The 25,141-nt window shown below is 35.6% G+C and overlaps 3 protein-coding genes across 9 annotated transcripts; 2 read left to right on the top strand and 1 right to left on the bottom strand.

Annotated features, from left to right (window-relative positions):
• Positions 1 to 1,933: 1,933 nt before the first annotated feature.
• Positions 1,934 to 6,479, top strand: LOC108335225 (serine carboxypeptidase-like 45). Of its 3 annotated transcripts, none has more exons than XM_017571203.2 (10): positions 1,934 to 3,503; positions 3,693 to 3,794; positions 3,874 to 3,969; positions 4,314 to 4,406; positions 4,532 to 4,611; positions 4,707 to 4,994; positions 5,252 to 5,376; positions 5,552 to 5,644; positions 5,779 to 5,896; positions 6,074 to 6,479. In XM_017571203.2, exons 1-10 carry the CDS (start codon positions 3,248 to 3,250, stop codon positions 6,221 to 6,223), a joined length of 1,401 nt encoding a protein of 466 aa, XP_017426692.1. In that variant the 5' UTR covers positions 1,934 to 3,247; the 3' UTR covers positions 6,224 to 6,479. The 3 variants fall into 3 exon arrangements, with proteins under 3 accessions (XP_017426692.1, XP_017426685.1, XP_017426701.2); XM_017571196.2 differs by having other exon boundaries at positions 1,943 to 3,503; positions 5,546 to 5,644; XM_017571212.2 differs by having other exon boundaries at positions 3,392 to 3,522; positions 5,546 to 5,644.
• A 2,462-nt stretch (positions 6,480 to 8,941) lies between these two features.
• On the top strand, positions 8,942 to 15,249 carry LOC108342993 (dual specificity protein phosphatase PHS1). 4 transcript variants are annotated; one of them, XM_017580999.2, is made up of 11 exons: positions 8,942 to 9,325; positions 9,618 to 9,707; positions 9,817 to 9,959; positions 10,235 to 10,436; positions 10,835 to 11,011; positions 11,116 to 11,276; positions 11,729 to 12,809; positions 13,270 to 13,416; positions 13,514 to 13,741; positions 14,361 to 14,518; positions 14,665 to 15,249. In XM_017580999.2, the coding sequence occupies exons 1-11, from the start codon at positions 9,305 to 9,307 to the stop codon at positions 14,999 to 15,001; spliced, it is 2,745 nt and encodes a 914-aa protein (XP_017436488.1). In that variant the 5' UTR covers positions 8,942 to 9,304; the 3' UTR covers positions 15,002 to 15,249. The 4 variants fall into 4 exon arrangements, with proteins under 4 accessions (XP_017436488.1, XP_017436470.1, XP_017436496.1 ...); XM_017580981.2 differs by having other exon boundaries at positions 11,110 to 11,276; XM_017581007.2 differs by lacking the exon at positions 8,942 to 9,325 and having other exon boundaries at positions 9,791 to 9,959; positions 11,110 to 11,276.
• A 251-nt stretch (positions 15,250 to 15,500) lies between these two features.
• Positions 15,501 to 21,198, bottom strand: LOC108342986 (chaperone protein ClpC, chloroplastic). 2 transcript variants are annotated; one of them, XM_017580968.2, is made up of 10 exons: positions 21,024 to 21,198; positions 20,100 to 20,681; positions 19,639 to 19,754; positions 19,403 to 19,528; positions 19,109 to 19,294; positions 18,550 to 18,765; positions 17,598 to 17,815; positions 17,253 to 17,328; positions 17,072 to 17,161; positions 15,501 to 16,858 (listed from the first exon to the last, which is right to left on the bottom strand). In XM_017580968.2, exons 2-10 carry the CDS (start codon positions 20,662 to 20,664, stop codon positions 15,680 to 15,682), a joined length of 2,772 nt encoding a protein of 923 aa, XP_017436457.1. In that variant the 5' UTR covers positions 20,665 to 20,681; positions 21,024 to 21,198; the 3' UTR covers positions 15,501 to 15,679. The 2 variants fall into 2 exon arrangements, with proteins under 2 accessions (XP_017436457.1, XP_017436447.1); XM_017580958.2 differs by having other exon boundaries at positions 20,100 to 20,685; positions 21,024 to 21,191.
• Between the last annotated feature and the right edge of the window lie 3,943 nt (positions 21,199 to 25,141).

The raw sequence follows: 25,141 nt of genomic DNA, 5'->3' as shown, positions 1-25,141 counted from the left end.
ACAGCGGACCAGGCAGGACATGCAGGAGGCTGATCGAGCATTGCAGCAGACTGAGCAGGACATACAAGAGACTTATTAAGCACTGTAGCATATCGGATGGCTATTAAGGAGACTGGTTAAGCTGTTGGGAAGCTCGGCTATATTTTGTTCCGCTCATCCACAACATGTGGGAAGGTACTTGTAGAAGACACTTTGATGCTTAAATCAGTAGGTGACAGTTCGAATGACTAAAGATACATATTGTGTGCATGATCTCGAAGTCATTATTTATATTAGTTATGATGAACTTTTATATTTTGTTGGTTTAAAAATCGCTCAGTGACACCTTAATCTACTTTAGGATCTTAATGAGTCGTTACCGCAAATAATATGATCATATTGTATCTCATTAACCATATTGTTTGGATGATCAACTTAAGTGGTCGATCTAGTAATCAATCTGGTGGTTGGCCTAGTAATATCGAATCCTTTGGATTGGTCTGGTGCCTTTGGGAGTTTGGCCATACGGAAGTAAGAATTTTTCACACTATAGTCGAATCATAATATCTCAGTTCATTCTTTTAGGATTTAATGTAATTTTTCTTTTGTGCCTACCAGCAAATAACTTAATATGCCAAACCACATACTATTTCCTATCCTATTCAATTAAAAACCTTAAGGACAGTCTTATATCTCTCCTCCTCTTTCTAACTTATTAACATATTTTTATCAAACTAAAACTACAATGTAAATGGTGGTTAAAACTGAAAGACTTATTGTTTTATAAAAATTAAGGGTAAATAATTTTTTTCATAAATTTAAAACTTAATTTTAGTGTGCTTGATTTTGGTTTCTATTTCTATTCGTACTCAAGAGTCCATAGTTGGAATTTGGAACCTAGGAAGAAACAAACAAAATTGTGAGAAAGTGGAACACCGTATTAAAAACATCCATTAATCTATTCTCTTAATATTTTAGATTAAGAATGATATTAATGTCTTTTAGGCCCATTGCTATGATGTCTCCTTAGTTAACCGATGGTTAGTCTTAACCGGTTCAGACGGCATTACGAAAAGAGGGGTTTTCGTGAATGTTGAAGACACTCCCCCTAATAGAATCTACAGTTTTATCATGGTGGAGGGTGATAGCACCCCAGATCATAAAAAGAAGGAAATTGTAATTAAATAGTAAAAGTGGATCAGCTTTTTTCTCCACTCTCTATCTTTTACGCTTAGAAAACCAAAAGATTGAACAAAGTAAGAGCAGTTCCTTTTCTACTCTGCAACTCATTATCATACTCCAAAACTCTACTAACCACTTCCACCGCACGTTACTATAATATTAAGCCATGTTGATGTCACATAAATTTCCCTAAGCATGGAGAACGAACATCGAAGCGGGTGGGTGTTAGCTGGGACTAGAATTCGTGTTTGAGAGTTGATAGAAAGTTGTCAATACACATACACCAGTGACACTATAGTGCAGCTAATGATGAAAAATCTGAAGCCTTCTGCAAAAGCTATGAAGGTAGGGACCATTTTTTTCTCCTTTACCAGTTCTTTGAGCTGCATGCATATATATAACACAACCCCACCATATATGTATATCATATTTGTCTTTTTATGGCTTGTTTGTTCTAATGCTTATACCACTTTCTCATGTTTTTTCTTCCTTACTTTGGTAAATACAGTGCTTCAGTGACTAGACTTGGTTGCAATTACATTATGATCAGACCATCCTTTTTTCCTAAGTTCTAAGAGTACTTGTGTGTGTGTGTGTCTATATATATATATATATATATATATATATATAGGGTCCAATGATATCGTAAAGATCTATAAATTGATTTAACACAGCTGGTGAAGTGATGAATTGAGGGAGGCCCCCCTGAAGAATGAAAAAGTTGGCATGTGAGTTTGTATATGAAAAGAAAAAGAGAAGTGATTTATTTATGTTGGAGGGTAGTTGCTTTGTATAACCAGGACAAAAAGGTTTGGAAGAAAAGGAAAAGAAAAGAATCAAGGTTTGCCCTATCATTATGAGAAAAGCCTTTTCACAACTGGTCAAAGGAAACCAGTTCATCCCCACATAACAACATAAAGAAAAGTCCTTAACCACCTCATTTCATTTCCCCTTTGGATTTCAAATCCATTCCATTCAAGTTTCAACAGTATGGTTCTGAGGGAAATCTCATCATCAAGCTTATTATTACTAAGTCCTCAAATATCCCACCAAACTTTGTGCATGGAAGACAAGTAGAAAAGAAAATAAGTGGCAAGTATATGATTCATCCTTAAAGAAAAAATTGATGGTCAATGATGTATTTGAGAACATTATATCACTAGCTTCTCTGACATCCTACGATATAGTGGTCAATTACAAGAGTAGGATTGTTAAATTTTCCTTGGAATCTCCATACTGTAACCACTTTGTAGCTGTGCAAAATCCTGCCCGTACTTGTTGATCAAGAAAAGTTCATCAATCAAACAAGCTTTCGGGAAAACCAAAAACAAACCGTGTATCTCTCTGCATACAACCTGCAATATCCCCAAGGTGCTAAGTACTCATATTCTCTGGTGACTCAGAATGCAGAAAAAATGAGTTACTTTTTTTTGTAATCATAAAATATAAAACATTAGTAATTTTAACTCAAATTTTAAAGAATGAAAGGGACACCGCCCTCTTGGTGTGTGGTAAAACAAAAAAACAAAAAAGGTTACAACTTACAAGGTATTTATGCTTGATGCATCAACACTAAAAGTAGAACTACAAGTCTAAAAGAAGATTCACAGACTGTAATTCTCAAGGTAGCCCACATTCCAATAGCTAATTTCTTTTTCATAGCAGCAAGCTTTATAAACAGACTCTTATAGCATTTGGAGGCCCAACAATGTATACAACTTTCTTTTTGCTTCACAGTATAGACAGACTCGATACACTAAGATCTATACCCCTCATACATCACTTTCAACACCGTTTTCTAGCAAGCCTGCAAGCAAAAAACATGATAAAGCTAGAACTGTAATCATAGAATGAATTTAAAAGCAGCTCCCAATCACTAAGTGGCCCACAATTAACCTCATGCAGTAAATACTCAGTAACACTGTACCAGTTTAAAAGCAGCACACACCTCTCTCTCTTTCTGGTACTGCTTTGCCTTAGTCCTACTCTCTCTCTCTCTCTCTCTCTCTCTCTCTCTCTCTCTCTCTCTCTCTCTCTCTCTCTCTCTCTCTCTCTCTCTCTCTCTCTCTCTCCGTTTTTGTGAAAAATGAAGAACTTGCCAACATGGAAAACCATGGCAGTGACTGTGGTGTTGCTTCAATTGAGCTTTTCCTTGGAGATTTTCTGTCTCTCTAATCATGCAGATAGAATTGTTCGGCTTCCCGGGCAACCCAACACACGCTTCCAACAGTTCTCAGGATATGTTACAGTGGATGATCTCAAACACAAAGCTCTCTTTTACTATTTTGTTGAATCAGAAACTCATCCAGCTTCAAAGCCTCTTGTTCTCTGGCTCAATGGAGGTCTGCAATCTCTGTCTTGGTACAACTATATTTATGTGACACTACCTGGCAAATCAGAATGAGTTTAAGACTTTGGATAAAAAGTATATGAATAATCAGTGTAGAATATAGAGCATTTAGTTTCAGAATATGCTTTTAAAATTTTCTAGAAAGACATTAAATGTATAAGCTAATTTCTGTTTTGTACAGGACCTGGCTGTTCTTCTCTTGGAGTGGGTGCATTCTCTGAAAATGGACCTTTTAGACCAAATGGGGAAGTTCTGATTAAAAACGAGTACAGTTGGAACAGAGGTAATCCATGGAGGCACTGATCATTCCATTATAAGTGCAAGAATTGCTCCAATATGATAAGAGTTACATTGTAATGCAGAGACAAACATTTTGTATTTGGAGACACCAGTTGGAGTGGGGTTCTCTTATGCTAAAGGTGGCTCTTCCTATGAGACTCTGAATGATGAGACAACAGGTAATCTACCTTCCATTATCAATTGCTTTGGAACTTTGTTCATTTTATTATTTTTTTAATCTTTTGAGACAAATAAGCTCTTCTTTAGAAAGCTTCTTTAAATCATATCTTCTGTCAAAAAAGGAACGTACTCTATGTTTAGGCTTTTAAAAAGTTGAGACAAAACAGCAATTAGTGCTAAAAATGCGACACAACTTTTGCATGATACGATGTACTCTCTTTGATTATTCATCCCTTGTCCTTACATTAGAATGCTATTGTTCTGATTTCAACATCACAGTCCTTGAATACACAAAGCCATTATTCCCTTCTGTCTCCTGAAGCAGTAATTTTCATTTCTCAAGCCAGGGACAATCTTGTATTCTTGCAACGCTGGTTCAACAAGTTCCCTCAATTCAGGCACAGAGATCTGTTTCTAGCAGGTGAAAGCTATGCAGGTATGCATGCCACGTCACTGTTCAGTCATCATTTCTAGAAGAACTCAAATTTCTAAATGCCAGTTACACATTAAACAATCGCTATTATCGGTTATTACACACTTTTCTTTATCAAAAAACATCAGGGCATTATGTTCCACAACTTGCAAAGCTCATGATTGAAATAAACGAAAAGGAGAAGTTATTCAATCTGAAAGGCATCGCCGTAAGTAACAAAAACACCATTTATTTATCAACCATGGTTCTCTTTTAGGACATTTCTAGCAATGCATAATGCCAAGCTGGTCTCTTTTATTGCAGTTGGGTAACCCAGTTCTAGAATATGCCACTGACTTGAATTCAAGGGCCGAGTTCTTCTGGTCTCACGGTTTGATATCTGATTCAACGTACAAATTGTTCACTACAGGCTGTAACTATTCCCGGTACGTCAGTGAATACTACAGAGACTCGATTTCTCCGCTTTGTTCAAAAGTTTTGAGGCAAGTAGCCAGAGAAACCAGTAAGTTTGTGGACAAATATGATGTCACCCTTGATGTTTGCATTTCATCAGTGCTTTCACAGTCCAAAGCTATTTGTCCTCAAGGCCAAGTGAGTTTTTTCTCATTTTTTCTTTCTTAATGGATGTTTTTTGGAAGTCTCGTCCACTAGAGATAAGGTCAAATTATAATATACAAGTAGGGTGCAAACCTCACCTTACAAGCCGGTTTTGTGAAATTGAGTTAATCTTCAAACCACTTTCTAATAGTTTCTTATATCACCTTTTACCTTTTATACTTTTGGTTATTTCGTTTTTCAAATTGACTTTTCATCATATCTTAAAGAACTTAATGCCTCTTGCCAAACAGAAAACAAATGAGAGCATAGATGTATGTGTAGATGACAAAGTTACTAATTACTTGAACCGAAAAGATGTACAAGAGGCGCTCCATGCCAAGCTTGTCGGAGTCCGAAAATGGGATGTCTGCAGCAAGTAATTTCTTCAAAACTCAACAAAATGGAAAAAGAAAGTTTATCATTCATCATTCTAGTTGGTTACCCTAATGGATTTGCTTAATTGGTCATGAAAGATAAGTAATCATAGTAAAGTTACTTTGAAAATATTACCAATCCCAATAACATGTATTGTGACATTGTGTTAGCAACAGCATTTTGAACTATGATATGCTCAACCTGGAGAAACCTACACTCCCTGTTGTTGGATCACTCATAAAATCTGGAGTTCGGGTCTTAATTTACAGGTATAACTAGACCAAAACTATTTCCTTCTCCGTGTTGATTGTATTTGCTTCAGTTATTTGAACTTGAAAGTTCATATGTATGCTTTTCAAATACCATGTACAAATTAACATAAGCATGTTCTGTTTCACTATAGTGGAGATCAAGATTCAGTAATTCCACTGACTGGAAGCCGCACCTTAGTTCAAAAGCTGGCTAGACAACTAGGACTGAATACAACAGTCCCCTACAGAGTATGGTTTGAAGGCCAGCAGGTACATACTAATACTACTTAACATCTTGCTTAAAGCTTGTTATATTATATCTGATTCCAAGATAATGGTAGGAAGCATTTTTTTTTCTCTTGGAAGTAAAAGACTATAAAATATAATCCAACTTGTTTAATATATATACATCATGAACTGATGTGAGTTTACAAATTTTTTGTTTAGGTTGGTGGATGGACTCAAGTTTATGGCAGTATCCTCTCATTTGCTACTGTCAGAGGTGCCTCTCATGAAGCCCCTTTCTCTCAGCCTGAAAGATCATTTGTTTTGTTCAAGTCATTCTTGGAAGATAGGCCTCTGCCTGAAATTTTCTGACAAGACTTAGTTTTTTCTCTAATCTAGTTGAGGGATTGTAAGTAAGCTTCAATTTGTACTATATAACTATTAAATTTACTTTAACTTCAAAAGAAAAATTTAAGGGGAGAGGGGAAATATGAGTCACATGTGAATTTACTTCCATGATGGGGTGCTTGTTTGTTCATTGGACTGTCAAATGTAAAATGGATCCTTGGCTTAGAGAACTTCTGTAAAAATGTAGCCAGAGAATGCAAAATGTTGTTTTTTTCTTAAATACTCTTTCATTTTTGTGGACTTTATTCAATATGAAACTCATTTTTTCGATGTTATCTAGATCGTTAAGAACAAAACTGTACACGGTAGGCAGTATATGTATTCTAATAGTACTTCTTACCAAGTAGCAAAACTTTTAAAGTTTGGCTTAAGAAACTTCTGCTGTTATGCTTTATAATGAACAAAAGTCACTCAGAAAAGTAACAGCATATTGATAATTTCATCATGATAAATCACTCTATCTTTGAATAAAATGTACATATATTTTATCGAGTAATTCATTTTACAAATGTTTTTGAATGATCATTCTAATGAAGCAATTCCTGTTATACCATGTAATCTTATTTTTTTTCAGTAAAATGCACATCTAAATCATACTTATTACATTTACATATTGGTGTTTTACTTTGTCCATAGCCAACAGTGTGATTTTCAAGAATGAAGACAAAATGGGGTGCCTCCCCCTATGTGTGATAAGAAGCTTTCCAACTGTCCATACTTTAATAATGGCCTTAGCAGTGCCAAATAGCTTCAGCATGGTGATGACCCTAAACTAGGGATCTATCTATAGGCTCTCAGGCGTTGACTTTTATTCCATCTACCTTTGTCTGTCACATAATTTTTATAACGATGTAGCAAAATTATCTTTTGACAACCACTTCTTTTTCTGAACTATTATACTGTTCTTAGTTGTATGGAGTATCAGAATTGTAAAAATATGATAAACATGTGATCTTAAAACCATGCTTTGTTGTTTCCCGTGGAAATGCATGTCATCTGGGAATTGTTGGTTCAGCTAAAGACAAAATCATTTCTTGAAGAGAGTTTGTACAAATTCATTGGCCTCACTTCTGATTCTGATCCTATTTCTCTTATGTGCAAGAAACGAGCGCTGAAATGGTTTGCTTTTATAGCTCTTTATCGTACAAAGATGTCAAAAAAGTAAGACCTATCAATTTAGTATTCGAATTTGATGTTGTTGCATGCTGAGATAGCAGCAAAGTGGGTGTCTTGTTCGTGTCTCTCATCCTTTATAGGTATAGCGTGTATTGATGGTTTCTTTAGTCCTTTAATTTGAATATTTTTGTCTACATCCAAAAAGATAAAGAAAAAAATCATAAAAATAGTGAAAGATTACATTTTGAACGAAAAAATCACCTGAATATGTTTTTCTTGGATCGTATTTCCGACAAGATTGAGAGAAAAGATTACATTGTCTTGCCAAAAAATGTTGCTGGAGTGACCACACGGATAGAGGTTGCAAATAAATGTATGTTTAGGCAGCTGAAATTGTTCTGAGTGTGATATTTTAAAATTAACAAAAATACGATATTGTAATATTATTACTCGGAGTTGATCTTTCAGGCTTCGTTTATTAAATAAATTATCCTAATTGTTTTCATTTAGTTATTTTTTTAAACAATAATTTATTTCCATAGCATTGATTTCATTTTAAAATGTTGTCTTATTAAGTTTTTTAAATGAGGGACATTCCTCTCCTTTCAATTTTAAAATAAATAAACTGAAAATTTGACAATTGAGATCAATGAAGCAACTTATTCAATATCATAAACATTAATAATATTAATAATTCAAAAGTGAAACATTAAGTTAAAAAGACAAAATTAAACATTACATAAAATAAATAAAAAAACATATAAATTTATTGTTTAAAAATTTTGACTTAAAAATTATGTTAAATATCTTATATAAAGAAAGACTCAATGTCATGTTCATAATTTCTCCCTCCTTTATGAAATAAAAAACCATCACAATGGACTTTTCAAAATACAAAATAAATATATTATGAGTATACTTATTTGATATTAAACCTTTAAATACATTAATACATTAAAAAATTAATATATTTTAAAACATTAAAATGGACGTATATCAGTATATTTTAAAAATAAAGTAAAATAAAAACATAAGAAAAGTCAAAATAATATCTAAATTCGTATTATAAAAGGAAGGACTGTGTATTCATAACTTTCCTTAATAAAAGGGTGGTGCAAACAGCAGAAGAGCATACTGTGTAAATTGGTAAAGTTGGGATTTTTGAATATGTTGGCTCCCCACGACACAAAACAGAAAAATCACACTTTTGATGTATACTTTGAAATGAAACTACATCAACACAGATTTTAATTTATAATGATTTAGATAATAATAAAATCCATATTAATACCTTACATTACACTAAAAAAAGAATTGGTCCCTGCAACACCAAATGGGGGGACAAAGAGGACCGTTGGAAGATCTGAACACTGATAAAACTTCATCAATATGTTAAATTTGTTGATTTTTATTATGAGAATTGTTTCAACATATGTGTGTTTTAAATTTTTATTATGAAAAAATACTTTATTTTAAAAAGAAAGAGGAAAATATAAATAAAAAAGGATCCCTGTTCTGTTAAGTAGAGAGTGCAGAGTGGAGTGGCACATGACCTGGTTGCTGAAACTTTAATCTTCCATTATCAATCCCAACCAAACTCTCCTTTTTCTCTGTTCAATTAACTGACCCACCACCATACCCAACTCAAACTTTTCAACTCTATACTCTTCTTAATTTCTTAGTTCTTGTCATTCAAAGTTTGTTGTAGAACAACTTTGTCAAGTGTGTCGTGTTGTGTTGTGTTCTGTCTCAACTCAAAAAGCTATGTACATGAAGTGCCCATCATCATTAACCTCCCATTTTTCTCTCCCTCTCTCTCTCCTTAAAAAAAGCAGATTATTTTGCCTGCTATTTCGTGCAATTTTTCACTTCTAATTTGACTTTACATTCCCACAAAAACCATCTTTTAATACCCTATACCAATACCATATGGCAAAACAGCAAAACCAGGTTAATACCCTCTTTCATCTACGCAACATCTTCATTAACAATACAAACATAATATTTTCGGAAAAAAAGAAAAATGTTATAACCACCTTTGATATAATGTGATTTATTCTTCATCATGGCTTTGTTTTAGATCTTACGTTACATTACATGATTACATCACATGCAAGTTTTGCAATGCATTTCATTGTGATTGTGATCTGCACCAATTGGTGGCGGTAGATCCATGATTGGATCTGATTGGTGTTGTACATGAACATTGTTAACATTTTGCATGTGGGAGTGGACGTTGCAGGGAAAAGGCCAAGAGAGGGAATTGGAACTCGAAAGTGACGAGTCTGAGGCTGAGATTGAGGCCCCATTGCCTCTAACTGTGACCTCTCGGGTATTATATTTATTCATTTTTTTTCTTTTTGTGGGTGTATTAAATTTGTGTCATTATGATATTTGAAACTGCAAGTGCAACAGCATGGATCGATCATTGTGTAATGCAGGCTTTGTATATGTTGGGAGATATCACTGCAGGGCCTGCGTTTAAGTTCACGCAATGGCTCCAATTGGTTCGTAAGCGCACTGCAAAACATCGTCCTTCTGGCTTCCCTCATCGCACTTCCATCACCATGTCGTCTACTTCTTGGTTAGTTATTGCTACTTTCGAGGGTTCTCTATTTGGGAAAATTTAGATACAATTCTTCAGGTGTTTTTGGTGTTCATCTTGGTAATCTGTGTTAACTTTTAAAACAAACCTTTATTGGGCTGATTATCAAATTACCAAAGTAAAACTCTTAACCTTTACCCAAAATATATCTAGGGAACTTAATCTAAGTTTTGTTATTTTCTTTACCTTTTGGTTGGGCGTGGTTAAGAAGTGAAGTTTGTGACTGTTGCTAATGTTCATCATTTGTGGCTCAGCGTTAGCGAACGGTTGGAGGATCCAAAATTGGAGTTACACCCTGATCAGACAGAAATTAGATTGTGGGAGAGGCTTGGGAAGGCTGCAATGTTGGACATTGAGTCGAGCTCTTTTTCTTGGGACATGCTCTCTTCACTGCACCACACTGAACACGGTAGTAGCAATGAACAATCCGAAGATGAGATGAACAAAGCTCTCGAGGTTAATTGCTTTCTATAATTGTTGTGTACAAGCACTAGTACACTAAATGCTTTTTTGTGGTTAATTCTTAAGGATCAAATACCAAACAGGGTTGATATTTTAGATGCCACTTGTGTGTGGTGGATTGTTAGCATAAGTTGCACATGTAAACCAATGCGCAGCTCGTGTATGGATATCCTTTTTGGTTTTTTTATTTGTGCCCCTTATATGTATGAATATAAACTTGATCCTATAATTTTTGCTTTTGCTTGGTGGATAAAGTAAATGTGGTTTGACCATGTTGATAATAGTTAGCTTTCTAAGCTATGAAGAATAGTGATTGTTTTTCTGGTATGGCTACATCAGATGTGTATTTTCTTAATTTCTGGATTGATGTCTCCTCAGTTGTGTGCACATAGGTAACTGTAAATTCTGGAGGAGTTGTCTTCTTTGCCTTTTTCAATCTGCCTGGGAATGCCGATATTTATCCAAAAGAAGCAGCAGCAGTTATAAAGATATCACCATCAAGAATGGCAACACAGTCTGAACGCCTTGGCTACGAATTTGCCAAGTGGTTGGGAGTCCAAACTCCACAGGTTGTTCCCTAAGCTTTCATAACACAAGCACCACATCTTCAAGCATAGCCTAGTAGAGTATACTTCTTCCGTATTCATTTTCCTCTATTAATTGGAAGATGCAGTGTAGAGTCATTCACAATACCAGTCATGAATGGCAACAAATAAAGGAAGCTGCGGAAAGAGCCAGAGAAGCAGCAAATTCTGAGGGTGATGAAATTGGCGAGGTGACATGTTTTGAACTTTTGGAAGCACTCGAGCTCAGCCGGTGTCTCTTTTTTATGAGGTATGATCCATCTGATTTCACTTAGTTCAGCTTTAGCATGGAAACACGGAATACCTTTGCTTGCTTTGTCACTTCCAACAACTATATTTAAATGCAGCATTGCTGCAGCAGTGCTGCTTCTGATGTCTTGCATTGAATTTTTATATCCTTATTCGACTGTTGACTTAGCTTGACAAGCCTAAAGAAAATATTTAAAATAGATTATTGTTCTTTCTCTTACACAAAAATCCCACCACTGTGTGACAAAGCAAGTGTCATTCTTGATACTTAAGTTGTTCTTGATTTGTCCAATTTTTGAAGCATACTAAATAGAAGTAAATTTTGTTCGTCTCAGTGTTGTTTAAAATAGGAAAAGGGAATATCTACGGTACAACTGGAGGGAAAAAAACACTTGACTGTTGTAAAAAATAAATTTTGATTATTATTTCTGAATATTGAGCATGTTCTTGCAGTTATGTACACGGTTCACCCTTGCTTGAAAGCTCTACAGCATTCAAGTCAAAGGAATCTGCAGAAAGAACATCAGAAGCTCTTGGCAGGGTGCTGATGCTGGACCTTGTCATCAGAAATGAAGATAGGTTGCCTTGCCGTGAGCTTAGATGGCGTGGGAATCCAGCGAATTTGTTGTTGGCTGGAAAGACTATCTGTGCAAATACAGATGTGCTAGAAGCCGCTGTTGATTCTGCAATTGACCGATATAGACCAAAGATGATATGGGCTTTTCAGAAAGAAAGAAGGTCAACTTCAGTAGATTGCAGACTCGATTCTCACGATCCTGGTTTGATATCACATTCCCCTGATCTTTCAGATATCTCAGAATCTCCAATATCTCTTGACATCAACCATATAAGTCAAACATCTGAAGAATCACTGTCTCCCGACATTAACATAATAGCCATTGATTCTGGTGTTCCTCGGCGACCCCCTGCTGGAAAACGTGCAAATGATCAGGTTAATTACCCTAAGTTGATTGAGTTGTTACTCAACAGTTCTGAATTTGCCTCAAACCTGATATATGATGTAACTGGAGGGAAATTAGGATGTCCTCCATCAGAAGACATGGACAAAACTGATATATATGCGAACGATGTAATGTCTGTAGTTCATGCGTTCCGCGCTGGTTTCCGCGCTGCTCTCAGGGATCTGCAGGGATTTCACATATTCCTACTCACACTTCACCAAAGACTTGATACCTTGTTACGATCATTTATGAACATTATGAGCAAAATATCTTTGGGAGAATTTGACAAAGAAGATGCTGTAGTTCCTGACTCACCTTCACTAGCAGTTGGTGGGCATTTTTACTCGCCATCATGTAAAGAGAGGCTTGGTAATGATAACCATCATGATTTGATTGATTCAGAACCACAGAGAACTGCTTCAAAAGCATCACCTTCAGGCAACAGAGATTGCAGTGACTTTACTCCTACCCCAAGAGAATCTTGCCATGGAAAGTTCTATAGAGGAAATGGGGAACCACTGCGTAGTCTCCGTTTGACTACTAAGCTCCGTGACTTCCATAAATTTGCCAAGGTTTGTCTCCTAACAAAACATAACCTTGTCTCCTAGTCACTTGATTTCAATGCAGCTTTTCGAGTAAGAAAAACTGTTTTGTGCAATTTTTCTATTTACATATTGGATAGTTAATAAACAATCAGCCAGTGGCATATTGCTTTAAAATGCAAAACTATAGGACTTTAGTATATGTCTGTGCATAAAAGTGACCAATTTAGACAATGCTTATAATTCCAAGACAATGTGCTCCTATTGCTTCCATGAGCGAGAGTGCAAATATTGTAAAGATTGTTCTTTGCGACCAAAATGTGGATTTTCAAATCATACTAAAGTAATCCAGGGTCTCAGGATTGACTGGCAAATAGGAATATAAGACTAAAAGCAACGTAATTTGCTGTTTCTTTACCATATAAAATAGTGCTTTACCATGTCTGTTCCTTATTTTTTCACTTTTTTGAAATTGTATCATACTTTCCAGGTTGATGCTGAATCCAGTAGAGAATTGGAACAATGGAATGAAATGCTTAAAAGCGATGCCATCAAACTATGCCAGGATAACAATTTCAATCCAGGATTTTTTGAGGGTAGTGATAATAACTGTGCTGTTGACGCATATGAACTTAAGGTTATCTTCACTTTATTGCTTTCAAATCTGAAAATAGAAGACTCCTTTCATTTCTGAAGGATTTCCATTCATGATGCATTACCCTTTTAACTTTCAGATACGACTTGAGCATATTATCGAGAGAATTGCATTGATATCAGATGCTGCAAGTACTGAGAAACCTTCAGCAGTGACAAGTAGTCTGTTCATCGGTGGAGCATTGGCTGCAAGATCTGTTTACACACTGCAGTACTTGGGAATCACAAATATTTTGTGTTTGTGTACCAATGAAATTGGACAGTCAGAAACTCAGTATCCTGATCTATTTGAGTATAAGAATTTCTCTGTAAGTGATATTTACTTGTATTTTTTACCTTCACTCACTCTAATGTCTCATTTGCTAAGATTTATTTTATGGATGATGATATTTTTACACCCAGAAAAAAAAAATCCACTTGACAACTCAAAATATTAATATTTTATTTTTAACTTAAGTGGGTGTTTTTTTTAGGGTGTCAAATTATTATTTTCTTTATCTTATATAGTTGAGCTTGTCCTTGATGTCTTTCTCTACTTCCCTTAATTTATTATTCATGCAATCTAAGATAAGATTAATCAAGTGAATTTACAATGAAGCCTTCTGATCACCAAATGATGGAGTCGAGAAATCGATAGGGTATATCTTGCTTTGCAATTCTCTTTTATTTTTTTTCTCTTTAAATAGTTAGTTTCTTCTGATCTCCCTTGGCTGATAGCTCCTAAAACAGTAAAACTGTCAGCCTAGCTGTAAAGAAATAGGTCTCAAGATTTTCTTGATTAGAAGTATGATTTGTCACCAATATGATGTGATGCAGTATAATTCTTGTGATTTTCTTAATATTTTTTCTATTACAATTTACTTTTAATTTTATGTTCGTTTTAGGAATGTATTCATACTTATTTTGTTCATTGTTCCTTTTGAGCAGGTATGTGATAGTGATGATTACAACATCAGCGGCATATTTGAAGAAGCATGTGATTTGATAGATCATGTTGAACAAACAGGTCAAAAAGTCTTAGTTCACTGCTTTGAGGGGAAAAGCCGAAGTGTTACATTGGTCCTCGCATACTTAATGCTCAGGAAGTAAGTAAAAATTGAAATTATATATGCTCGCTTTCTCTTCTGCATGGTTAAATGGTATGAAACAATCTAATTTGGCAGCTAAGAACCATAATGTTCTTTGAGTGACAGTTGGAACATGTTTTGAACTGATTTTTTTTATGGTGCAGGAAGTATACTTTATTAGAAGCATGGCAAGCTTTGAAGCGAGTTCACTGTCGAGCACAACCCAACGACGGTTTTGCAAAGACCCTATTGGACTTAGATCAGAAACTACATGGAAAGGTTTCGATGGAATGGCATCAGCGAAAACCAATGATGAAAGTTTGCCCAATATGTGGGAAGAATGCTGGGCTAAGCAGTAGCTCACTCAAGCTCCATTTGCAGAAATCACATAGAAAGCTGTCCTCTGGAAGTGTAGATAGCGCCATGACTATGGAAATCGAGAAAGCTTTGACAGCTTTGAAGATTAGCCGTGGAGGGAGTGTCAGCCCCACACAAAGATAATCTCATCCAATAATAGATCAATAGAAATTGTAAATCCATAGATCTTACGCTGCCAATTATCAGCAGGTTAGAGTATCTCCCAAAGGGTACCAAGTGCAAGTTCTAAAAGTAAATCAGAATCAAGCATATCCCATTGGGAGAATTTGTACTATTTCAATTAAAAAACAATACATTTAGATAATTACTTTTTCATACTAAAATAATGTTTTTGTAATTTTTTATATATAAACATATTTATACATTGACGATGTCCTTGGCTCCTTTAGCTAAGCGGATCTGTTTTATATGATATCCTTTTGGTTTCTGAGCATTTTCGAACCGGAACCCAAGTCGATGACTACCAACAGAAATTTCTTTCGACCATAAGGATACAATTAAATCAGAATCAAGCATATTCCATTCGAGAACTTGTGCTCTCATAATTAAAAAAGCATACATTTGATAATTGATCCTTTGTTGTCATACAATTATTTTAAATTAAGCTGTAAGAACTTAAATGTTTACCTTTAAAATTTCTTTCTATAAATAAAAATTGGTCACTAACGGAGCTATCCAATGTTAATGGAGAGACATTTAGACCACTAGAATTCAATTAAAAGCTTTGTCCAATGATAACTAAAACAAACTATGACTATGTTTCTTTTTGAAAAAAAGAGAACCGCTCACAAGGCAACAACGTTACACAGGAAGAGCTTCTGCTAGTGACTCCGGGGCACCACTACTCCCGTTGAGCACAATCACATTACCATCAGAATCAGCATCCACTATAACTGAGTCACCCTCTTTAATCTCTCTAGCAAGCATCTTCTCGGCCATGCTGTCCTCCAAAAGTCGCATGATGGCTCTTCTTAGAGGTCTAGCCCCATAACTAGGATTGTATCCCTCTTCAACCACCCTTTCCCTAAATCTTTCTGTCACTGAGAGATTAATCTCTTTGGCCTTCAGTCTTTCAAACACCTCCTTCAACATTATATCAGCTATCTCCTTTACCTCCAGTTTTGTAAGTTGCCGGAAAACAATCATTTCGTCCAACCTATTCAAGAACTCTGGCCTAAAGTATTGTTTCAGTTCTTCAGTCACCAAGCTCTTGATTCGATTGTAACTGCTATCCTTCTCATCATAATCGAGGTCAAATCCCATTTTACGTCCTCCTTTCTCAATCACACTGCTTCCAACATTTGATGTCATTATTAGAAGAGTGTTCTTGAAGTCCACAGTCCTTCCCTTGCTGTCTGTTAGTCTTCCATCTTCTAGGATCTGAAGCATCATGTTGAATACATCAGGGTGTGCTTTCTCAATCTCATCAAATAGTACAACAGTGTAGGGACGGCGCCGAACTGCCTCAGTCAGTTGACCACCTTCAGTGTAACCAACATATCCAGGGGGTGAACCAATGAGTTTGGAGACTGTGTGTCTTTCCATAAATTCACTCATGTCAAGCCTAATCATGGCTTCTTCAGAACCAAAATAGTATGCAGCCAATGCTTTGGCCAATTCAGACTTTCCCACACCAGTTGGACCAGAAAAGATGAAGCTGGCAATTGGTCGATTAGGATTCTTCAATCCCACCCTAGCTCGGCGGATGGCCCGGCTAATTGCTTTTACTGCTTCATCCTGACCTATGACTCGTGTGTGTAAAGTCTCTTCCATCTTGAGGAGGCGATCAGATTCATCAGTTGAGACTTTCTCTACCGGAATACCAGTCCAGGAGGAAACAATATGTTGTATGTCAACTTCAGTAACCATGGGACCTCCATCTCCTGCCTCACTTTCTGCCTTGCTCATTTCCTTGCCTTTTTCTATAAGTGACGATATCTGGGTCTTCAAATCCATTTCTTTATCTCGTAGCTCTCCAGCCTATTACAAAATTCATAAATCATCAGCACCATAACACACAATAATTTGCAGAGATATAATCAAGTTCAGTTGAACAAAAAACAAACAAATGCATTCGGAGTTTACTTAAGGTAAAACAACTTACTTTAAAAAAACTAAAATAACATTGTCGCATTGGATTTGTTAGTTGACTATAAAATTTTAGAAGTCAAATCTTGGGTAAAAGTATATTACCTTTTCAAAGTCTTGATTGCGAGCAGCTTCTTCTTTATCTTTCACAATCTGTCTGACCTCCTTGTCAAGCTCTCTTGCTTCTTCAGGTAACTAGACAGATGCAAAATTAGCAAAATTAGCAACATTAGCACTGTAACAGACAAAGAACTCCGGTTATGAGACAGGTAGATGAACAATATACCCGTGCATGTTGAAGCCGAACCCGGGAACCTGCTTCATCAATTAAATCTATAGCTTTGTCGGGCAAAAATCGATCACTGCGACAGATTGAATTATTTATAAAAGCTAGAAAATACTTAACATTCGAGATATAAGAAGGATTTTAATAAATTCATTCCAACATACATTTAAATATAAATATAAATATTGTAATACATTTTAAAGAGATAAACTAATATAGATTAGAAAGATTAATATAAATATGAAAATTTTCCAGTGATCTAATAAAAAAAACATGTCTGTTCCAGTGCAACCAAAAAGATAAAATGAATCAAAAAAGAAAAAAGAGGGTTTAAATATGACAAACCTAATATACTGGTGTGACAGCTGGGCAGCAGCTACAAGTGCATCATCTGTATATTGGAGCTTGTGATGAATCTCATAGCGTTCCCTAAGCCCTTTCAGTATCTGTATGGTTTCATCAACTGTAGGCTCAGGCACCTTAACTGGCTGGAATCGCCTCTCCAGTGCTGGGTCCTTTTCAATGTGCTTCCTATATTCATCCAACGTCGTGGCTCCAATACACTGCAAAAAAATTTTCACACTTCCTTACAATAGTTCCAAGTTCCACTAACAGTATGTTAGTATAAGCATAACCAGGTGCCTTCAAATTTCACAACAGTCTACAAATACAATATTATTCTTAATTCTTGTACCATTTAACCAAAATTGAACTGCTGACCCTGCAAACGGAAATTTTTGAAGATAAAATTCCAATACTAAATATTAAAAGTCCACATTATTTAATTCAACTAACACGCCAAAAGCAAATGATCATTTATCAGAATTGCTAATTGATATATGAACTTACCAGATCTGTTAGTTACAGTCAGTTTTTAACTACTTACAATTTAAAACAAAAATACTGAACAACCAAAAGACTAGGTATTCCTGTACCTAAAACATAGACTTGCAAATATAGCCTAAATGTATGATTATTGACAAGCAAGTTGGCAACACAGAATAGAACAAGTCATTTTATCCTTTAGTATTTATGTTTCAATGGCAATACATGCACCAGGTATTCTTTTCTCTAAAACATATTTGCAAAAATAGCCTAAATATATGATTATTGACCAGCAGGTAGCAACCCAGAAGAGAACAAGTATTCCTTTTTCTTTTTGTATTTTTTTGCTTCAATAAAAATATCAACGGAAACACAGACTCATTCCCCCCCCCCCCCCTAACACATTACACAAATTGTTTTTGAAGTCTAAATCAAATCAAAATACATTTTGAAAATGATGCGAAAATATTACCTGTAGTTCACCTCTGGCAAGAGCAGGTTTTAGTATGTTGGCAGCATCAATTGCCCCCTCAGCTGCTCCAGCTCCAATTAGAGTGTGTACTTCATCAATAAAAAGTATTATCTCATCACTTTGTTTGATTTCCTCCATTAGTTTCTTCAATCTCTCCTCAAACTCTCCACGATATTTAGTTCCAGCTACCAGTAGACCCATATCAAGGGTTATAACCTAAATCATGCAGACCAAAGGTTTCATATCAATCAGAACTCCCAGAACTATTTAAACACCCAAAATCCAAGAACATTAGTCAACAGTGAATGATAAAAACTGAGGCATCGAATAAGACTATAAAGAAATAAGAAAAGTCTTCTGCAGTTAACATGTGAAATACTCAGAAATAAAAAAGTAAAGAAATAAGACATTGTTTTAGGATGGATCACTATACATAGACCCAGCACAATAAACATGTTGATATACTTTACAACAGTATAGCATTGAAAAAGAAATAGTAAATCTACTGAACTACAAACAAGATTTTATAGATCATAGGGATCAAATAATTACTACTAACCTTCTTTCCCTCTATGGTTTCAGGAACATCACCATTTGCAATCCTTTGGGCAAGCCCTTCAGCAATAGCGGTCTTCCCAACCCCAGGTTCTCCAATAAGACAAGGATTATTTTTGGTACGGCGACCCAAAATTTGAGTGACACGCTCAATTTGTGGCTGCCTACCCACAACAGGATCCAATTTTCCCTATAATTTAGGTTTTGAGAGGGAGAAATCAGTACGAAAAAGTCATAACATAACACGGAATGAAAGCTGATCTTCTTGGCATGAAGAAAACTAGGAACTGGCAATTACCTCTTCGGCTAGCTTGGTCAGATTGGTGCCATACTCCTCCAAAGTTGGCATCTTATTGCTATTACCACTTCCGGGGCCAACAGTAGCACCAACACTGTCAGCACCCTCGCCAACCATGCGGATAACCTGTATCATCCAGTGAGAATACAAGAATGATTTTACACACAAATTAGGATAAAAAAGCATTCCATACCCAATATAAATAAGTTAAAAATCAATTATGATACAATACTAACCTGAGCACGAATATTATTTGGGTCAGCACCCAAATTTTCAAGAACACGTGCTGCCACACCCTCACCCTCTCGAAGAAGACCAAGAAGCAAGTGCTCAGATCCAATATAATTGTGACCTACAAATTTCAAGGAATGAACTAAATTGAAGATTGGAGTCCATTCAAAACTGAATCTAGTTCAGGATCCTTTCCTTCTCTTTGTAAATCGCTCTATGATTGGGTATTTCTAAGTTGTTCTTTTATTATAAATAATTAAAATGTAGTTGACTCCACTGATAAAGGCACAGGAATAAATATAACCGTGTCAAATCACTTCTATCTTCTTTAATAAAATAAATGGCAAACGAAACAATAGAAAACTAGAGATAAATAAACAGATTGGAAAAAAGAAGAAAACTCTAAGCAATACAAATAATTTTATTGCAATTAAGTAATAATAATCAAAGGGAAAACCGCATTTACCAAGTTGGCGAGCTTCTTCCAGTGAGAGCTCCAAAACACGTTTTGCACGGGGAGTAAATGGAATCTCAACTGCAACAAATCCACTACCCCTTCCAATTATCTTTTCCACTTCCACACGAGCATCCTTCAGGTTAAGACCCATTGACTTCAGCACCTTGGCAGCAATGCCAGTCCCTTCCCCAATAAGACCCAATAAAAGTTGTTCAGTTCCAACAAAATTATGTCCCAGACGTCTGGCTTCCTCCTGGGCTAGCATAATTACTTTGATTGCTTTCTCCGTGAAGCGCTCAAACATGGCTTTAGGTACGCATCTTTTAGCCCTTTCACGACGGGAAGAAGTTGAAGTCAACATCTTAGAAGGAAAATTTTGTCGAGGTCTCGAAAGAAGATCCAAAGTGTTGAAAGTACGCAGTCCAGAGAAACTCGACATCCTTGATGCAGGCATTCGTAAGTTAGTCATCATTTTGACAGATCTTCTTGATTTTCTTGATGCCTTGTTCTGCCCATGCCTCTGCTCGCTCAGTAAGCCAGGCATACCAATAGACTGAGCCAAAACCCTAGCCATTATTCCTATATTGTTGCCTACCTTTATCAACAAAACAAATCAGCAGATAGAAACATGCGGACTGGTTATCATTGGGAATGAAATAAACCGAGGTCAAGCAACCAAGATAATGAAATGAAAAACAGCAAGTCATAAATAAAAGAAAATACATATTGAACGGAGAAGAAAAACATTTCAGCAAGCACATGGGCGCTGCTTCTTTAGAATACAAGTTAATCATTTAAGATTAAAAGAAATTCAGCAAACAGCGCTAAGCCATAAGGGAACAAAATTGAACGACAAAAGAAACCGGTAGTGACAGAACTTGGCAGTTCCAAAACCTAATTGAAACAAAACATGAAGAAAAGTGATAAACTCACCGTAAGCGAAAACAATTGACTTCAGAAAAATACGAATAGAAGAAAAGGGGGAAAGGGGGAAATTTTTGGAAGATTAAAGAAGATAGAGGAAGTTGAGGGATATAGAGAGAAGGCGTGGTAGGGCGAAGAGGGAGGAAAAAGGAACTCAGATAGAATGATACACACACACACACACACATATATATATATATATATATATATATATATATATATATATATATATATATATATATATATATATATATATATATATATAATATAAAGGAAATGTTGTGTTTTGGTATACATATTTTCTTAATTTCTATTTAAACTGAAATAATACTTTATTAATTCTCTTCTTTAAGTTGTTATTTTTTTAATTTAAGTATTTTTTTAAAACTAAAATAATTATTTATAATAATACATTATCTATATAATAAATTTAAAAAACTTATTTATAATTATTTGTATCATCATTATAAAGGATTTCCCTTTTTTTACATTTTCTTTTTATTTTACTTTTGTGATAATTACTTTTTCATATTTAAATAATATTTTGTAATTTTTATTTTTTTAAATGAGTTAAATATACTTTTTAGTATGATGTGAAATTAAAATTTATACTTTTCACAAATTTTAAATATTTTGATCTCCAATTTTAAAAGAAATATAATTTAATTTCATTATTTTTTTCTTTCTTGCCGTGTGTGTTAAATATTGTTTTATATTAATATTGAAATTATATATATCGTTCCAACATTTCAAATCAACACGAAATGTCATTCAAAACATGAAATGAAAATAATATTATTAAATTAAAAATATTATATATCAAATTTTAAAGTTTTGAGATTAAAATATATTAAAAAAGTAAAAATAGAAATGTAATTATTTTAATTTAAAATAACGATTAAAGATAAAATTGAAAAGAAAACTTGTACGTGAAAAATAAAAATCTCGTAGTATAAGTGTCAGATCTCATTTAAAACTCACCCAAAAACTCTCTGAACGGACCAGGTGTCAAGCAAAGAGATCCGAAAATCAGATATTGGAAGGCAGGTGTCGGTAGATGAGTGGACGCTCGTTTTGACGTGGGAAGCAAAACTTGATTTTCAGAAAATTCACGTCACACCCTCTGCATGCACCCTTCTTCCCCAAACTCTTAAAATTTCATTTTCTCCTCCTTCTCACTACATCTCATTCATCTTCTCTCTAAGAAATCTCACCCTTTCTCTTCTCCGATCTCCGTTCAGATACCGTAGAAGCACTTCCGGCGTCAAGAGCTTCAGTTTGAACCGATCGGTTTCGAGCTTTGAACTGGTAAGTTCTTCTTCTCTTTAGTCGTTCGTTATCTGGTACATGCAATCCAAGTTCTGATTGCATGAGTTCATCTCGTTCTGAGCCATTTTTGGTCTTCTGTTTGGTTTAGTTTTTGGAGAATTGTTGAGGGTAGAAGGACTTGTAGTAGGGCGAACCTTAATTCTGCCTCTGGGAATGTTCGGTCACGCTCAAAGGTAAGGGAAGCTTATCTAATTTAATTTGTATGTTGTTGTGCTGCATGAACGTTCGTTGATTTGATGATTGGAAATGAAATATGATTGTGCTATGTTCTGATGTATGAAATATATGAAATTTCTATGATATGGATTGTATGAAGTATGAATGAGCAATCACGAAATATCCTGCCATTCTCACACATGAGTTACTCTTCTCTACGTGAGAATGAGCAATCACGAAATATCAGGATAAACGCCAACTAAGCTTTGTCCACATTCATACTCTACCATTCCAATACCATTCATGAGATATTCCTCCTTGGAATACTCTTTCATATCCATATTATAAGTATCTCATCATACCTTCACTTTTCATTAAAATTATCATACCATACTTCAATACCAACATACTTCCTCATCCATCACATTTAAGTATAATCAAACTGATAAGTAAAATAACCATCATTCTTGAACACGACCGAATGAAAAAGATCAACCTAACCCATTAACAAGACCGAACGGGAGAAACTCTCCTTACATACTAACATGATCGAACGGTCATTTAAGAGTAAGACTCAAGCATGAACCGAACACAGTTTTAGGGTTAAATACTAGAACAACCGAAAACTAGAGTTAAACCGAACGTTTTTATCTTATGCTGAACACTATCGGCTTAGACCAAACACTATGAGACTGGTGAAGACCAAACAATTTCTCACTTCCTGAAGGACAGAACCGAATGGTTCACAAAAGATAAGATTGAAGGAGTGGCCATACACTATTTAGGACCGACCACTAAGAGAGACCTCATTAACAGGTAAGGCCCATTAGAGGCCGAACGTAGTTAAGACCGAACACCAATACCAAACCGAGTACCAGAACAAGACCGAACACTTAGTGTAAAGTCGAGCGGTCTTTCACTTATTCTCAGAACGAGACCGAATGGTCCATACTGGGTAAGACTCATCAGAAGCTGAACACTACAACCTTTGGCCGAACCCTATTGAGTTTGGCCGAACATTAAATACTTAAAGTAATTACATAACGTAATATATTATAAAACCAAGTGCTTAGTTCGAAATCCAGCACTACTGAAACTGAGCACTGGTACAGAACAAGCACTACCGAGATCGAGCGCTAGTACAGGACAAGCACTACTGAGACCGAGCGCTAGTACAGGACAAGCACTACTGAGACCGAGCACTAGTACAGGACAAGCACTACCAAGACCGAGCTACTAAACCGAGACTGAGAGCTACTAAGGCCGAACGGTCATGAACTGGGAGGACTCCAAAGAGACCGAACCCAATTAATAACAGAGCACAGAACAAGGTCGATCGGCCAAATCAGCGCATGACCGAGCAATCAACAGATGTTTGCTTCTTCATCTGAGTAGCTTGAATCTGAAATGGTCTCATTGTCGTCTTCCCATGCGATGTACGCTCTCTTTTTCTTGAAGAATTTCTTTTCTTCACCTTTCTTTTGATTTGGGCAGTCTGCTTTTAGATGCCCCTTTTCTCCGCAACCATAGCATCGGTAATTTGAGGAAGATACTGGATTATCTTTCTTTTCGTATCTAAATTTTCCTTTGCCTTTAGACTTCATGAACCTGTTGAGCCTTTTTATCATAAGTCTCAATTCTTCTTCTTCGTCTGAGTCTTCATCTTCCGATTTACCTTTGCTTCTTTCAACCTCAGATTTCAAGGCTAGACTCTTTTTCTTAGTTTTTGCTTTTGCTTCTTCTTCATCTAGTCTTCCGAGGTCAAGTTCATGCTCTCTCAACTTTCCAAATAATGCAGCCATGGTCATTGTGTTGAGATTTTGTGACTCAGAAATTGCAGTCACTTTTGGTTGCCACGACCTGTCTAAAGATTTCAAAATTTTTATATTAAGCTCATCAGTATCGAAAGATTTACCTAGTCCAATAAGATGGTTTACGATGTTGGTGAAGCGTTTCTGAACATCTACTATTGTTTCCTCTTGCTTCATCCTGAACATTTCGTATTCCTGGATTAAGGTATTCTTTCTAGCTCTCTTTACATCATCTGTACCTTCATGGGTTACTTTTAGTACTTCCCACATTTCTTGTGCAGTTTTACAAATAGAAATCCTGTAAAACTCATCAACAGTTAAAGCAGATGAAATAATATTACGAGCTTTTACATCATTACCAAATTTTTTCTTATCTTGAGCAGTCCATTGGTCACGGGGCTTTGGTTCCTGCATATTGTTAGTTGGAACAAAAGGACCAGATGCAACAGCATCCCAAATATCTATATCAATAGATTCCATAAAAATTTGCATTCTAACCTTCCAGAATGCGTAATTTTCACCTGTGAATAGTGGTGGTCTATTGATAGAAGCACCCTCTGCAAATGTTTGATGCGATCCCGCCATTTGAATGACTATCAAAGCAAGCTCTGATACCAATTGTCAGAAGCGGCTGCAGCGGAATGAGTTAGCGTGGAATAACAAACTAAGAGGGTTTTTAATTCAAACGTGTGCCTTTTAATTTCTACTCAATTAAACTTACTTAGCAATTAATATTGACAAATAAAGAGAGTAAGGTTGAGAGAAATTTGCACAGATGATTTTATCCTGGTTCGGATCTTACCAATCCTACGTCCAGTCGCTTATCTCAAA

This window comes from Vigna angularis, chromosome 1, assembly GCF_016808095.1.
Source record: "Vigna angularis cultivar LongXiaoDou No.4 chromosome 1, ASM1680809v1, whole genome shotgun sequence".
In the NCBI taxonomy this organism is placed as follows: domain Eukaryota; kingdom Viridiplantae; phylum Streptophyta; class Magnoliopsida; order Fabales; family Fabaceae; genus Vigna; species Vigna angularis.
Note: the sequence above shows the minus strand (reverse complement) of the source record. Positions and strands in the feature narration are given on the sequence as shown.